Source organism: Rhinatrema bivittatum, chromosome 10 (genome assembly GCF_901001135.1).
Source record: "Rhinatrema bivittatum chromosome 10, aRhiBiv1.1, whole genome shotgun sequence".
NCBI lineage: Eukaryota > Metazoa > Chordata > Amphibia > Gymnophiona > Rhinatrematidae > Rhinatrema > Rhinatrema bivittatum.
The window spans coordinates 29,820,719-29,836,372 of NC_042624.1; the positions used below are offsets into that span (position 1 = coordinate 29,820,719).

Genomic DNA, 15,654 nt, shown 5'->3' on the forward strand with positions numbered 1-15,654 from the left:
TTGGAAGCCAATTTTTGGGGTCTGCGCCCTTTCGGGTCAGGGCCGTCATAGGAGCGACAACGGAGGCGTAGTGGGGGATGAAAGAGCGGTAATAATTGGCGAAGCCCAGAAATCTTTGAAGTGCCTTTAGTCCAGACGGCTGTGGCCATTCCCGAATGGCTTTTAGCTTTAGTGGATCCATACGGAATCCCTGGCTGGAGACTATATATCCCAGGAAGGGGAGACTCTTGCTCAAACTGGCACTTTTCGAGCTTCGCATATAATTTATTCTCCCTGAGGCGTTGTAACACTTGGACGACGTGTTGGCGGTGAGCCGCTAAGTCCTTGGAGAATATCAAGATGTCATCTAAGTATACGACCACGCACTGGTACAAGAGGTCATGGAGGATCTCGTTCATGGTATTCTGAAATACGGCAGGGGCGTTACAGAGCCCGAACGGCATCACCAAATACTCATAGTGGCCGTCTCGGGTATTGAAGGCTGTCTTCCATTCATCCCCCTCCTTGATTTGAATGAGGTTGTACGCCCCTCTGAGGTCTAGCTTAGAAAAGATCCTCGCTCCCTGTAATCGGTCAAAGAGTTCAGAGATGAGAGGCAGAGGGTAACGGTCCTGGACAGTTATGGCATTCAAGCCCCGGTAGTCAATACATGGGCAAAGTGTCCCGTCCTTCTTCCCGACGAAGAAGAACCCCGCCCCTGCGGGTGACTTTGACTTCCGAATGAAGCCCTTTTCCAGGTTCTCTCTGATGTACTCATTCATGGCCTGTGTCTCAGCAGGCGAGAGGGCGTAGGTGCGGCCCCGAGGAGGCTCAGTACCAGGGAGGAGATTGATGGTGCAATCGAAGGGACGATGGGGTGGAAGTACCTCGGCCTTCTTTTTTGAGAATACATCTGCAAACAAGGCATAAGGAGCCGGCAGGCCCGGAAGGCTGGTGGAAGCCACGGGACAGGGGACGGGAACCACGGTTTGGAGGCAGTGGCCGTGGCACTTCGGCCCCCAGCGAGACAACTGCAGAGTTTTCCAGCTGAACTGAGGCTCATGCTCCTGCAGCCAGGGAAGGCCCAAGACGATTGGGTGTATGGAGTACTCCAGAACATACAATGGCATGCGCTCCTGGTGGAGGATTCCAACCCTCAGTGGGACCGGAACTGTGGTGTGAGTCACACGTTCTGGGAGAGGTTTCCCTTGAATGGAGGAGATGACCAAGGGCGCTGGAAGGTGAGCTTGTGGTAACTCCAAATGCTCCGCTAGACTCTTCATGATGAAGTTACCCCCGGCGCCGGCGTCCACCAAGGCCAAAGTGTGGAACTCGCCGCCGGCGAAGGTTAACGCAACTGGTAGCGTTAATGGAGGTACTGGAGAAGCACGGCCCAGGATGAGACCTCCTTTTGGTCCTAGGCCCGGGCGTTTCCCGACCGAGTCGGGCATACTGCTATCTGATGGCCCGCTGCTCCGCAGTAAAAACAGAGTCCTTCCCTTATCCGCCTGCGGCGTTCCTGTGAGGAGACTCTTCTGCGACCCAACTCCATGGGTTCCTCGGCGGACGTTCCAGGAACTTCAGAAGCATTCTTGGAAGGCGGTGAGGATCTCCTCGTCCCCTTGACTACTGGGAGGCGAAGCCTCATCCGGCGATCTACTCGGTTGGCCAATTCTACCAGGCCGTCGAGGTCTTCCGGAAGTTCTTTCGCCTCTAGCTTGTTCTGAAGGCGTGAGGCTAGTCCTTCCAGAAAGATCCCATGGAGGCAGTCGTCTCTCCAATTCAGCTCTGCGGCCAGGGTACGGAACTCCATTGCGTATTCGGCCACAGTCCGAGTACCTTGGCGCAATCGGAGTAACTCAGAGACCGCAGAGGATTTGCGGACAGGTTCATCAAACAGCTGCCGGAAGGCAGACAGGAACTGGCTCAAGCTTTCAAAGATGGGGTCCTTTCTCTCCCAGAGATGCGAGGCCCAGATCAGAGGCCTACCGTCGAGCAGGGACATAATGTAGCTGGTTTTGACCAAGTCATTGGGAAACTGCGCGGGGAGCAAGGAAAAACGAACCTGGCACTGGCTGAGGAAACCTCGACACAGCTTTGCATCTCCGGCGTATCGAGAGGGTGCTGGGAGTTGAGTGGGAATTCCTTGTCCCAGGTTGCCCCCGGAAACCTGGACAGTGTGCGGCTGAGTAGGGCGGCCTCCTTGAGCCCCAGGCGGAGACGGCAGCGTGGGGTTCATGGGCCCTAATGCCTCAAGGCGCTGGGTCAGGCCCTGTACTGCAGAGACCAGGGCATCGAGGGTCTGTTGTTGCTCCTTCAGGCGCTGGGCCATTCCCGGAATGGCCTGGCGGGCAGATGCCTCGGCCGGGTCCATGAACTTGGCAATCTGTTATGCTCAGGCTTGTGGACCCTTGGCCGACAAGAGGGTGGTGTACCTTTCGGAGGGTCCGTAGGCTCTCGTCAGGTGGCGAGGCAGAACAGGAGGCGGGACCAGCTGACCCTTGGCACTAGAGGCTGAGGTGAATACAGAGGCGATGAAGAGACGAGATGAGGCACTGTGTTCTTCACCACTGGTGGTCTGCGGTCCCCCCGGGAAGAGCCCGTAGGGATCCGACCGCTGGGACTTAGGTGGACCTAGGGAGGTCAGAGCAACGGTGCAAAGGCCAACTGGAGCTTCGCCCTGGAAGCCCGCGGTCCCCCCAGGAGGAGCCCGTAGGGACCTGGGCTGCTGGGACTTAGGTGGGCCCTTGGAGACGGAGTCTTGAGGGAGTCCTAGGTCGAGTGCCAGAGGGTCGTCGCTCACCAGTCCAAAGTCGTGCACCAGAGAATCACCGCTTGCCAATCCAAAGTCAGGAACCAGAGAATCACCGTAAGCCAATCCGAAGTCAGGAACCAGAGAATCACCGTAAGCCAATCCGAAGTCAGGAACCAGGAAGACAAAGCAGAAGCCAAGCTCAAAGAACTCACCGAAGCAAGCAGACTGGACAAAGCTCACAGGAGACGTTGCCAAGTCAAGGAATGAGCAGAGGAAGCCTCCCTATATACTTCCTCTGCTCTGGATCATTGGAAACAGGTGAGTCTAGTTAAAGGGACCCGGTCCCTTTAAATGCAAATGAGTTGACGGCGGCCATCTTGGATTTCCCTGGTGGAGAAGGAGAGACGCCGCTGAGGGAAGCAGGAGGCTTCCCCTGCAGCGGGCAGCACGGGCCCGAGTCGGAGCCCTCCCCCGGAGCTTTCATGGCCTGAGACTCAGGTAGGGGAACGCGGTCGTGGGGTGCCATGGCCGCGGAGCACAACACAATTGGCAAGGAAGACCTCCTGGGCAAGTCTTTTTGAACTGGACCAGGAATAGCAGGGTCTTCTGGAGCAGGCGATGATATGGCTGGAATATATCGATGTGGCAGATTTGACTGTTCCACTGATTGTAGAAACTGAGATAGTATGGAAGTAATCTGGGACATAGCTTGATTGGCTAATCCCGAGGTAGACGGCATAAGAGATGGGTCCGCTACAGGTGGTAAGGCGGCCCTGAGTGTATCTGCCTGTGTGCCTTTAGCGTGTGGAACCTTCTCTGGAGGTCGTCGAGGCATAGGTTCTGGACGGTCAGAGGTGGTACGGCCAATAGACACTGAAGAGAAGCCTGATAGTGCCCCTGGGGAAGATGAAGCGCTGTCCGACAATTGAGGAGGAGAGACATCCGGGCCAGAGTTGATGACCAGTAGAGGTGATACCTCCCGAGGTCTTTTATGACCAGTGGTGTGCTTCTTGGTCTTAGGCTGTGTCAGCATCATTGGGGGAAAGATCTGCATGGTGTGTGTCGATTGCATCGGCGGTGCACTGGTCAGATGTGGATGCGACGCACCGCTGTCTTTGCGTCAAGGCGCCGATGCATCGTCTTTCGGAAGGTGCGATGTCTCGGTGGAGAGTCTGTGCGATGAGCTTCGGTGCGCCGGTGTCGATGTAGCATGCAGCCGCGATGCTACAGACGTATCCGCCGCGCCCTGCGCCGATTTTTGGCGAGGCTTCGACTGAAGTAGCCCTTCTGTGAGAAGGAGACTTCTTTCTCCTCTTCGGGCCTCGGGAGGATCTTGTGAAGGCCTCCGAAAGGGCATAAGAGCCCGATGGTCTTGATTTTAGTTGTTAGATCCTGGCAGCTCACAGACGCTGCGCTCTTGGGGACATGCGGCCGCAGTCCTCACAGTTTGCCTGGTCATGATCTGAATTCAGGCATAAATAACAAGATATGTGGCCATCAGAGACCGACATAATCTTGCCACAGGCACAGAATTTAAACCCTGGTTGAGGCATCCTGACTGGATTAGCTCTCCTGTGGTTTTTGATGGGGGGGGGGGGGGGGGTGTTTGGGGTTTTTTTTACCTCACAGTAAATTTCCTCTCAGGAGAAAAGAGCTCCGCATGCGAACAGTCGTGCGGAAAAAAATGGACTGAGGAGCCTCAGGCAAGCATTGGAAGATACAAGAGGGAGCACCTAGCTGAAAGACTTTATTAATCTTAGAGAGCTCCGCCACCTAGTGGCATGGAAGATGTACCCAGACAGCATGGCTAAATTCAGCTGCTTATCTACGTGAAAACAAGAGGCTTTACGATAGGAAAACAAAATGGGATTCTTCTTCGGTTCAGACATGGAATCTGTACCAGGAACATCCTGCATCTTCAAGGTCTGGGAAATAAATGTCGGCAGCTCATCTCTATGAAAGAACCGTAACAATGACTGATACGGTTCCAGTCCTGGAGGAATTTCCCCATTTTCCAGGGAATCAGGATCAACCTCCGTGCCATCCGGGTTTCTGTTGGGAATACCTGCAGCGAACCAAGGCGAGCCCCGGAGCTTAACCATAGAACTGGAAGAGGGAGAGGCCATCGGCTGAGAGTCCGACCTGACAGGATTGGGTGAAGTGGAGGACTGCACCTGAAGAAAGGCTTGTAAACCCTGAAAAAACTCCACCCAAGAAAAAGCAGCTGGATCCGGGCCAAACCCAGAAGGAACTGGAGCAGGGCCTACTGAACTGCCATCTCCTGTGGAGCCAGTCAAGGGAGTACCAAGGTCTGGCATCCCTCCGGACAAAGCCGAAACCAAACCATCATAAGGACGGGAGGATCCAGGCAGTGAAATCAGAGGAAGACAACTTTCCCTGAGCGCCCAAACAGTGCTAATACGTTAGAGGACAGGTCAGGCTTAAAGGGCCAGATACAACAGGCAACACAGAGAGAAAGGCACTTATGCTTCTTGTTCACCGGACCATCAGCAGCAGTGAATGTGCGTCCAAACAGCATGTGCTCAAAAATGTATGCGCACAAAAATTAGGCACCTCAAAAGTAAGCACCGCCAAAACACACGCATAACTTGTGTAACTTGAGCATATCACCATGCTAAAACCTTGTGCACACAAAAGGCACACCCAAAACTGAGTGCACAACACGTGCGCAGAGCCGACACTATGCACACCAACGTCCTGTAGAGGGCAGTAAAGTGTGCGAAAAGTGCCGTCGCGGCCTACTACACAGTGCAAGGCAAAAAACCCTAACTGAGGGCCTACTCACCGGGGCCGCTCAACCCGCCACACTGCCCAGTTCCCTAACCCCAACGGAAGCGGAAACTAACATCGGAATGGCGCGCCAAGCATGGAGACCGGAGGAAGTCCTAAAAACCCCTCTGTCTCTGTTGCAGAAGGTAAAAAAAATTTTTTTTTAAACTTACTTGAGCTCAGCACTTACCAGCTGAGTACAGAGACAGTCTCTGGCTGTGGAGGGAGAGGGCATCTGCCACTCCCGCCACGCTCTGCCACCTGCACCCGCTGTCTTTAAGCTGTACAATCAGCTAAGTCCAAGCCAGAAACCCAGCTACCAGACCAAGGCAGACATCTGAGGGATCACGGAAATCACCTCAGGAATTCTCAACTGAGGAGGGACCACTTAGTATCACCGCAGGAGAGCGAGGCTTTTCCTTATTTAATTTAAAATCCTCCTCCCAAAACATGAAGCAATCCCCATAGGCAGGTGCACGTCCACCATCTGCTGGAGATGGAGAATACTGGCAGGCTGGGTTCACTACAGAAGTATATATAAAACTGTGACTTCAGCTTGCTCCGTTTCCATCTGCTGACAGGGGAGCATAACCCACTGATCCTGAGTCCATCTGTCTGCACGCTAGGAAAACACAAATTTAAAAAAAAACCAAAAAGCTCCCAAAGATATCATCTAGAGAAATATTTTCATCCTTGCTTGAGTTTATTGGGAAACATCAGGGAACATTTCAGTTGATAGATCTAAACTATCAGTTGAAATGAGTATTTCCAAGCCACCCTCCACTTCATTCATTTCACACTACATAGCAGGAAGATAATATATTCTAATCATTGAATTATTCCAGTCACCAATTTTTAGAATTTCCCAGTTCTGCCATCTGAAACTCATGTTCCTTCAATTTAGCTCTTGGAAAAACTGCAAAGTTGAGAAATAGAATATAAAAGTATTGTTTCAGTCTATGTAACAACCTTCCAAACATTCAATCTACCTTATAAATGGCCTGTGACCGACGGCCCGCAAATGCGCAGTAGAGACCAGCTCTACCGCGCATGTGCGGGCGAGCACGTCGCTCTGAGGCAGCTTCAGAAAGAAAAAAAAATGGCGGCGTCCAGTGGCAGCAGCGGCGGTACCGGCAGCGGGCGGCGACGGCGGTAGCGAGCGACGGTGGTAGCGAGCGGCGGCGGTGGCGACGGCGGTAGCGGGCGGTAGCGAGGGAGGGAGAAGAGAGAGAGAGGGAGGGACGGACTGAGTGGGAGGGAGGGACGGAGAGAGAGAGTGGGAGGGAGTGACTGAGTGAGGGGGAGGGATTGAGTGAGGGGGAGGGAGTGGGACTGAGTGAGAGGGAGAGGGGGGACTGAGGGAGGGAGTGGGACTGGGAGAGAGAGGGAGGGAGTGGGACTGAGGGAGAGTGAGTGGGACTGAGTGAGTGAGAGGGAGGGGGGAGGGAGTGACTGAGTGGGAGGGAGGGATTGAGTGAGGGGGAGGGACTGAGGGAGAGGACGGAGGGAGTGGGGACTGAGTGAGAGTGAGTGGGACTGAGTGAGTGAGAGGGAGGGAGGGAGGGGGGAGGGAGTGAGTGAGACTGAGTGGGAGGGAGGGACTGAGTGATAGGAGAGGGAGGGTGGGGAGGAGTGGGTGAGGGAGGGGGTGGTGAAGAGTGAGGGGAGAGAGAAAGAGGGGGAGGTGAGAGACAGAGGGATGTAGCCCGTTTTAACGGGCTTAACGGCTTGTAAGGTAATATTTGAGGAAGTTACAGATAAGGATCCCATGTCTCCTCCTTGCAGCCTCTGAGATGGAGGAACCGCAAGTAGGACCAGAAGAGGGACAAGGGCCCAGAGATCCATTCAGTACCTGGTCACTGTTGGTTTCCAATGTTGTACATTACCTTGCCCCTGGACTCCTTCCAGCCAAACAGACTCCCCTCCATTCTACAGGATTTTGCCAAAGATAATTTCTTGCACTGACAGAGATGGCCCTGGAGCTCCAGATGCCAACTCTCCTGGCACCTCATCCAGGGACTCCCAATAATTGGGATCCTCAAATAATTGCCCCTTTTGCCTGATCACATGCAGCGATCTTCAGGACATCCCCTAAACCCTGCAGCCCCGGCAGCAGCAGTGGGGTTCCATAAGACCAGAGACAGCGAGGCTCCCAATATAATAGCAGAGTCTTCGCTACCCTTTCCTTTGGTCAAATTAATGCACCAGACATGACTGTCTATCGGGCCTTGGACAGGAGGGATTGCAAGGAAACCTTCCTGATTTTCCTTTCTTCTTGCATCTCATTATCCAGTAATACTGAAGGAAAACCATTCTATTAGGGACTAGAAGACTAAGAGCAGTGAACACAGCATTCAGGTAGGCAGCCATAGGTCAATGTGTTCTAAACTACCATGTTAATGATCTAATCCTGGACTGCATTCTAATGCAAGAAGTTATGCAAAACTCTGTTAAAGATCAAGGACCTGCAAATGAGCTGCTCAGATGCTCTCTCTCTAGCCAAGCCCAGTGTACTTGTAATATAAAATCTGACTCCTAGATTGTCTGAGTTCCTGGTGCTTGTAGCCATATCTGAATCTGGACCCTAGGCATTTATTACTACACAATGATAGAGAATGCCAGGTGTGCTAACTGCTACAAAAATACTTGAAATGAAAAGCAGAAAAATTTACAACAAAAGTATTTTGTTCCTCTAATAGCAGATAGAACAAAGCAGAGGCAGAAGAATTTATCTAAGATATTTCATGTGAAGCCTCCCCTACTTGGAAATTTGTTTCAGAGGTCTCCATATATTGGCTGGCAGAACGTCTGAGGAAGTGGCAGTGTAAGATCGAGGTCAGAACTTGTTAGGAAAGAGATGGCTCCTGATTCATAAAGAAGCACTGTAGGATGCAGGTGAAACCTCGTGTCTAACATCAGGAAATCCTAGTTCCATATACACCTCCAGCACTTGCCCGATGACCTTCAATAGATCACTTAAACTACATATGCAGAGGAGTGCCAAGCAACTAGAAAGTGCCCAGCTGTAATGTGAGGAAATGGAGATTTAAAGATGCTATATGAGAGGCTGAGGGGAGTTAGGGATTAAGAAAATTACACAGAGCTATGAAAAAAAAAATAAAAGCAGACTGGTGCTGCATGCTGTGGTGAGCTGGAAAGTTCCTGGATATTCCAGGAAAGTTCCATAAATCTCCAATCCTGCACCAATTACACTAGTTGCCAGTGAATGACAGGATTAATTTTAAAATGCTGGCACTGTTGTTCAAGGCTTTGCATATTGAAGATTATTCATTGTCTAAATTAATTCAGCTTTATGGTAATACCCAGATTTTACGTTCATTGGAACAAAATCTTTTAAAGGAATCGAATTTTAAGAATTATAAATATCAGCAAATGCAAAATAGAGCCTTTTCTATTAAAGGCCCTACAATATGGAATACAATTTCTAATGATTTTAGGAAAATAGAGGTGGTGAAATTTTTTAGGAAATTAAAAAAAAAGATCTTTTTAAACTAGCTTATGGGGCATAATATGAAAAATTTTAAATACTGTAAAATCTTTGTAGTATGATAAAAGTTTATGTATGTTTTGCACTACTGGATATTGTAGACTATAAATGTAATAAATAAATAAATAAATGTCCCTGGGGGTTGGGGAAACAGAAAATGGGTGTGAATGAAAAAAATAAATAAATAAACAGACCTGACATCAGGTTTGGTAGCTTGGAGTTTGGCGTAGGCATCAGGGAAGGTGAGCTGCAAGGTCTTCATCAAGTAGGCCGTCACTACAGCAGCACTGCGACTGACTCCCGCATGGCTGAGAGAAGAAAAAGCAGCAAAGCTACAGTGAAAATAAATAAATCCAGCACCAAACGTTGTGAGTGACATGAAGCATTCAGTTCCATTTCTATTTCAAGAAGAGAAAACATTTATTTATTATTTATTTATTTAACATTTTTTTATACCGGGATTCATGTAAAATTTTACATATCGTCTCAGTTTACCATGTAACTGAAAAACAGGCATGTGAGAATGCAATTACATAGAACAGGGCATAAAACTTGGATCAGAATACATGGGGAAAAACTTGTAATTTAGTGTAATTAAAATATCCAATTTAAAAAATGCCTGCATTTGGGCAAATTCAGTGGTTCACTGCCTTGCAGGGGAACAAGGCTCAATTCCAGTTCAGGTCTGCCACCCCATGGGTTGGGCAGTGCAAAGATGTTGTGGACGAAACATTTACAATCCCTGAGGGAAGGCGGGGAAGTCACAGTCATTGTACCATGGTGACACCCTGTGGCTGTGATTACAGGGTTTCAAAAGGAGCCCTTGTGTGTGGCATCTGGCCAAAGAATGTTACATTCTTATCGCTGTAGTGATTATAAATTATTATATAAATTAGAGGAAAAGTCGCTGGGTAATTGTGAATGGAAGCTCATGGCACCATAGGGCAAGAGAGGCCAATTCCAACTGAGCTAAAAGTCCAAAGAAACAAACTGCCAAAAAAATCCTAAATTTAATGCTGGTACGTGACAGAGTGCTCAAAAATCTTTGTCCCTCCTAGATACAAAAACAGCACATGCAGCGGCAGTGCAAACTTCCCATACGCAATGCAAGCTTTCCCTGCATGCTATTTGGGCCAATGCAAGTGAAGGGCACTCCCCATCTTTACTGCTTGTCCAGTGCCACCTTGGTTACAACTGGATTTTAAATCATCCACTAATTCATTTCCACCCGTGATTATAAAAAAAAAAAGAGCCCCTGGGACTTCCCAGTCAGCATTCCATGCCTTCCAGCATTAGCATAATTTCTGGAAGCGAGCACAAGCCGAGGAAAACATGGCCCTTGGTTTGCATACTTTAACAAATAGATACAGGGTTTTCCTTCTTACCAGAAATTAGGTGTGTTTTCTATTCTTGATACACCTGCAGAAATTTGGGAATTTAGCATGTCTAAAGCATGCATACTGCATATATGCAATAGGTTCTGTGCATTGGGTAGGTCTACCACTCATACATTATAAATAGGCATGAAAAAAAAACACTATAAAGATGACCTATAAAAGGTGCCATGGCGAACTGCTCAGACTCAGCTTTAACATTTTCCCTTAAGTATGACACTCACCAGTGGATTAGGACAGCGGCCTTGCCAGTAGCCAGTACCTCATTCACAAATGCAATGCATTCATCCAAGCAGCTGAGGAGGTCTGTGCTGGCATCATCCAAGGCATGCACAAATTTTGTTTTCAGTGTGCCCAGATTCTGTGGCTCCTCTGTGTCCACTGTCAATACATGAGTAACTCCTGCCTCTTGCAGGCACCCGAGTTCAGCCATGTCTGAAGCATTCCCCAGAAATAACTGGGGTAGCACACAAATCATGGTGCAATACTCCGTCAACAGCTGCACAGTCCAGCAGTTTCTCGATGTGTGGAAATACAGGATGAGGTTCCAGTTTACAGCTCTCTTCTACCCTACAGGAGGAAGCACCAATAGACATAATAGCCCTTTACTTTCCATGTCTCTCTGTGTTCTTCTTTCTGCCACACAGCCAAGCTAAGCAGAGATTCCCTGCAGTTACTGAATTACACCTTGGCCATACTAGGTACCAGTTTATGAAGGAAGAGCCTATTGAAAACCAAGAGCACAAGTTGTTAGTACTGAAATTAGTCAGCTTTACAATAAAGGCTCCTAGGAATGTCTATCATAGACCATACAATTGTATTATATACCCACAAAAAAAGGCCTTTCAACAAAACCAGCTTACAACATGGCAATGCTGAAACACTGCTTTTCACTCTGCTTTACTACCGTATTTTCCGGCGTATAAGACGACTGGGCGTATAAGACGACCCCCCCTTTTTTATACATATTTTTAAGAAAAAAAATAATTTTACACTCAAACAGGAGCAACCCTATCTATGAAAAGGCAACACTACAAATACCGTATATCAGGCCCTAAAAACCAATACACCTCTTATTAGGAAAACAGAACTAGCAAACAGCTATAGATCCCCACACAGAAATAATTGTAAAACTATACTAATAAGCAGAATAAATGTTTCAAAACAGCTATGAACAGAATAACATCCAACAATTAAAAACTCATAAAAACTATTAAACATTCTCCAAACACCAATAAAATATTTCAAAAAAGCAGACACATCACATAATATTAAATAATTAAAATGGCAGTCAATCAAGAAAAATAAACTTTAAAAGCCACCTTTACTTACCCCCTCCAGCAGCTCTCCTACTCCTCTTCCATGCAGGACGTAGCACACACCAGAAGCAGCAGTAATGGCTAAGCTCTATACTCATGGTCCTCTTCCTTAGGGCCCATGTCTCTCACACACACACACACACACACCATACCAGTCATGCCCCCATGACCAGTTTCTGTCTCTCACACACCAATCATTTCCCAAACAGTCTTTGACACACACACCAGACACCTTCCTGAACAGTTTCTCTCATGCCATACACACACACAGGCTTCCCACTCCCGTGTTCTGCTTACCGTACATATACGGGCTTCTCACTCTCATAATCACTTTCTCTGTCTCACACACACACACACACACACACACCAGTCTCTCTCTCATTTCCATGCTTGCTCTCCACATGCACAGGCTTCTCATTCCCTGAATCACATTTTCTCTCACATTCACACACACCAGTCTCTTTCTCTCACACACACCGTCACCTTATCAACCAGTCTCTCTCTCATGCACGCACACACAGCCCTCCCGCTCCCATGCTCTCTCTCACATAATCAGGCTTCTTACTCCCATGCTTTCTCACAAACCCAGATTTCTCACTTCCATGCTTTTTCTCTCTCTCACACTCACATACACATCAGTCATCTCTCTGAGCAGTCACTTTCATTGTCTTTCACATATACACACACATGAGCTCGCTGACCAGTTTCTCTCAATCACACACATGCTCTCAATCAAATGCATTCTCTCACTTACACACAGGCTGGCTGCTTCTCTCTCTTTCTCTCACTCACTTCCACTCCACTCCCCCCCGCACAAATAGTAGCTGCAGCAGCTTCCTCCTCCAGCCACCGCAGGCCAAGAAAGAAGAAACCCATCGGCCACAGGAGGCTCATGCTGCTGTCTCCTTTCCCGATTACCAGCTCCTTCGACTGCTCGGGGGCCGATGCTGCTGTCGCCGCTGCTATTTTTTCACGCGGCACGGCTCTTTCTTCCCGCGCATCACTTCCTGTTCCAGTTCAAAGGGGGGGGGCGGGAAGAAGAAAAGGCCAGCCGCGGATGCCACAGGTTTGTTTTTTTTTTTTGCACCGCTGCCATTCCCACTGGGCTTGAACGTGCTGATAGCCCAGCGGCAACGGCAGTGCGGTACGCGGGAAGGAGAAAGCCGTGCCGCATGAAAAAATAGCAGCGGCGACAGCAGCATCGGCCCCCGAGCAATCGAAGCAGCTGATAATAGGGAAAGGAGACAGCACCATGAGCCTCCCGCGGCCGATGGGATTCTTCTTTCTTGGCCTGCGGGGGCTGCAGCTACTATTTGTGCTTGGGGGGCGGGGCAGAGGAAGTGAGTGAGAGAGAGAGAAGCAGCCAGCCTGTGTGTAAGTGAGAGAATGCATTTGATTGAGAGCATGTGTGTGATTGAGAGAAACTGGTCAGAGAGCAGGTGTGCCCTATATGACGATACCCGGCGTATAAGACGACCCCCGACTTTTGAGAAGATTATCTTGGTTTAAAAAGTCGTCTTATACGCCGGAAAATACGGTACTACTAATATTACTTATCACTTCAATAGCACTACTCCTAGGCAGCACTATAGCCCCTTCTCAGTAGAGTTTGCAATCTAGTCAAGACAAACATATAGAAACAGAAAAAGGGGAAATAAGGGAAGAGGGAAAGTGGGTATGAGAAGAAAGATAAAGAGTTCTGTCTTGCCCGTGCTACGTTAAAGATAGCACTGGAACATCCAGGCAGCAATATCTGGCAAGGTGAGATTTGGGATTGGATTCCTGATAAAATTTCTGGTGTAAAGAGATCTGGGAGCCATCAGCATAAAGACAATACCACAAGATATAAGAGGAGATCAGAGCTCCAAGGGAACAAACTGAAAGATGCAGCTACAAAGGTAAGGTGTGCAACAAGTGTGGACATTGTTTAAAGATACCAATCTTAGATGATAGGTTACAAATGTTTACTAATAGGTCTGAAATTTCATTTTTTAGTTCCTTCAGAACTCTGGGGTGTATACCATCCGGTCCAGGTGATTTACTACTATTTCTTATGTTGTCAATCAGGTCTACCACATCTTCTAGGTTCACCGTGATTTGGTTCAGTCCATCTGAATCATTACCCATGAAAACCTTCTCCAGTACGGGTACTTCCCCAACATCCTCTTCAGTAAACACCGAAGAAAAGAAATCATTTAATCTTTCCGCGATGGCTTTATCTTCTCTAAGTGCCCCTTTAACCCCTCGATCATCTCACTGTCCAACTGACTCCCTCACAGGCTTTCTGCTTCGGATATATTTTTTAAAGATTTTACTGTGAGTTTTTGCCTCTACAGCCAACTTCTTTTCAAATTCTCTCGTAGCCTGTCTTATCAATGTCTTACATGTAACTTGCCAACGTTTATGCATTATCCTATTTTCTTCTGTTGGATCCTTCTTCCAATTTTTGAATGAAGATCTTTTGGCTAAATTAGCTTCTTTCACCTCCCCTTTTAACCATGCCGGTAATCGTTTTGCCTTCTTTCCACCTTTCTTAATGTGTGGAATACATCTGGATTGTGTTTCTAGGATGGTATTTTTTTAACAATGACCACGCCTCTTGCATACTTTTTACCTTTGTAGCTGCTCCTTTCAGTTTTTTTCTAACTATTTTTCTCATTTTATCAAAGTGTCCCTTTTGAAAGTTTAGCACGAGAGCCATGGATTTGCTTACTGTCCCCCTTCCAGTCATTAATTCAAATTTGATCATATTATGATCACTATTGCCAAGCACCCCCACCACCATTACCTCTCTCACCAAATCCTGTGCTCCACTGAGAATTAGATTGAAAATTGCTCCCTCTCTCGTCGGTTCCTGAACCAATTGCTCCATAAATTTATCATTTATTCCATCCAGGAACTTTCTCTCTCTATGGGTAATTGAAGTCTCCCATTATTACTGCACTACCAATTTGGTTAGCTTCCCTAATTTCTCTTAGCATTTCACTGTCAGTCTCACCATCTTGACCAGGTGGACGGTAGTATACTCCTATTACTATAGTCTTCCCCGATACACAAGGGATTTCTACCCATAAAGATTCAATTGTGCATTTAGTCTCGTGCAAGATGTTTATCCTGTTGGACTCTATGCCATCCCGGACATAAAGCACCACACCGCCTCCCGGGTGCTCCTCTCTGTCATTGTGATATAATTTGTACCCCGGTATAGCACTGTCCCATTGGTTGTCCTCCTTTCACCATGTCTCTGAGATGCCAATTAAGTCTATGTCGTCATTCACTGCTATACATTCTAATTCTCCCATCTTACTTCTTAGACTTCTGGCATTAGCATACAAACATTTCAAAGTTTGTTTTTTGTTTCTATTTTCATTCTGCTTTTTAATTGATAAGGATAAGTTAGAATTTTTTAGCTCAGGTGAGTTTTTAGTTACAGGCACTTTGACTACTTTTCTTATTATTGGAACCTCACTGTCGGGATGCCCTAATTCTAATGCATCATTAGTATCCTTGGAAGATACCTCTCTCCAAACCATGCACTGCTGAGTAACTGTCGGCTTTCCCTTTGTTCTAGTTTAAAAGCTGCTCTATCTCCTTTTTAAAGGTTATCGCAAGCGGATTGTGATAAATTGCAGGAGTACCATGTGAGACTGGAAAATTGGGTGTCCAAATGGCAGATGAAATTTAATGTGGACAAGTGCAAGGTGATGCACATAGGGAAAAATAACCCTTGCTGTAGTTACATGGTTAGGTTCCATATTAGGAGTTACCACCCAGGAAAGAGATCTAGGTGTCATAGTGAACAATACATTGAAATCGTCAGCTCAATGTGCTGTAGTGGCCAAAAAAGCAAACAGAATGTTAGGAATTATTAGGAAGGGAATGGCAAATAAAATGGTGGCTGTCAAAATG

General features: G+C 47.8%; 1 protein-coding gene across 1 annotated transcript in view; it reads right to left on the reverse strand.

The window, feature by feature from the left end:
* Positions 1-15,654, reverse strand: part of DUSP12 (dual specificity phosphatase 12) — a 184,590-nt gene that overhangs the window by 138,287 nt on the left and 30,649 nt on the right. The window contains exons 2-3 of the mRNA XM_029618166.1: positions 10,651-10,996; positions 9,227-9,340 (exon numbers count right to left, since the gene is read on the reverse strand). Of these exons, the coding sequence (XP_029474026.1) occupies positions 9,227-9,340; positions 10,651-10,904 (368 nt within the window). The 5' untranslated portion in view covers positions 10,905-10,996. The remainder of the gene's footprint in view (positions 1-9,226; positions 9,341-10,650; positions 10,997-15,654) is intronic.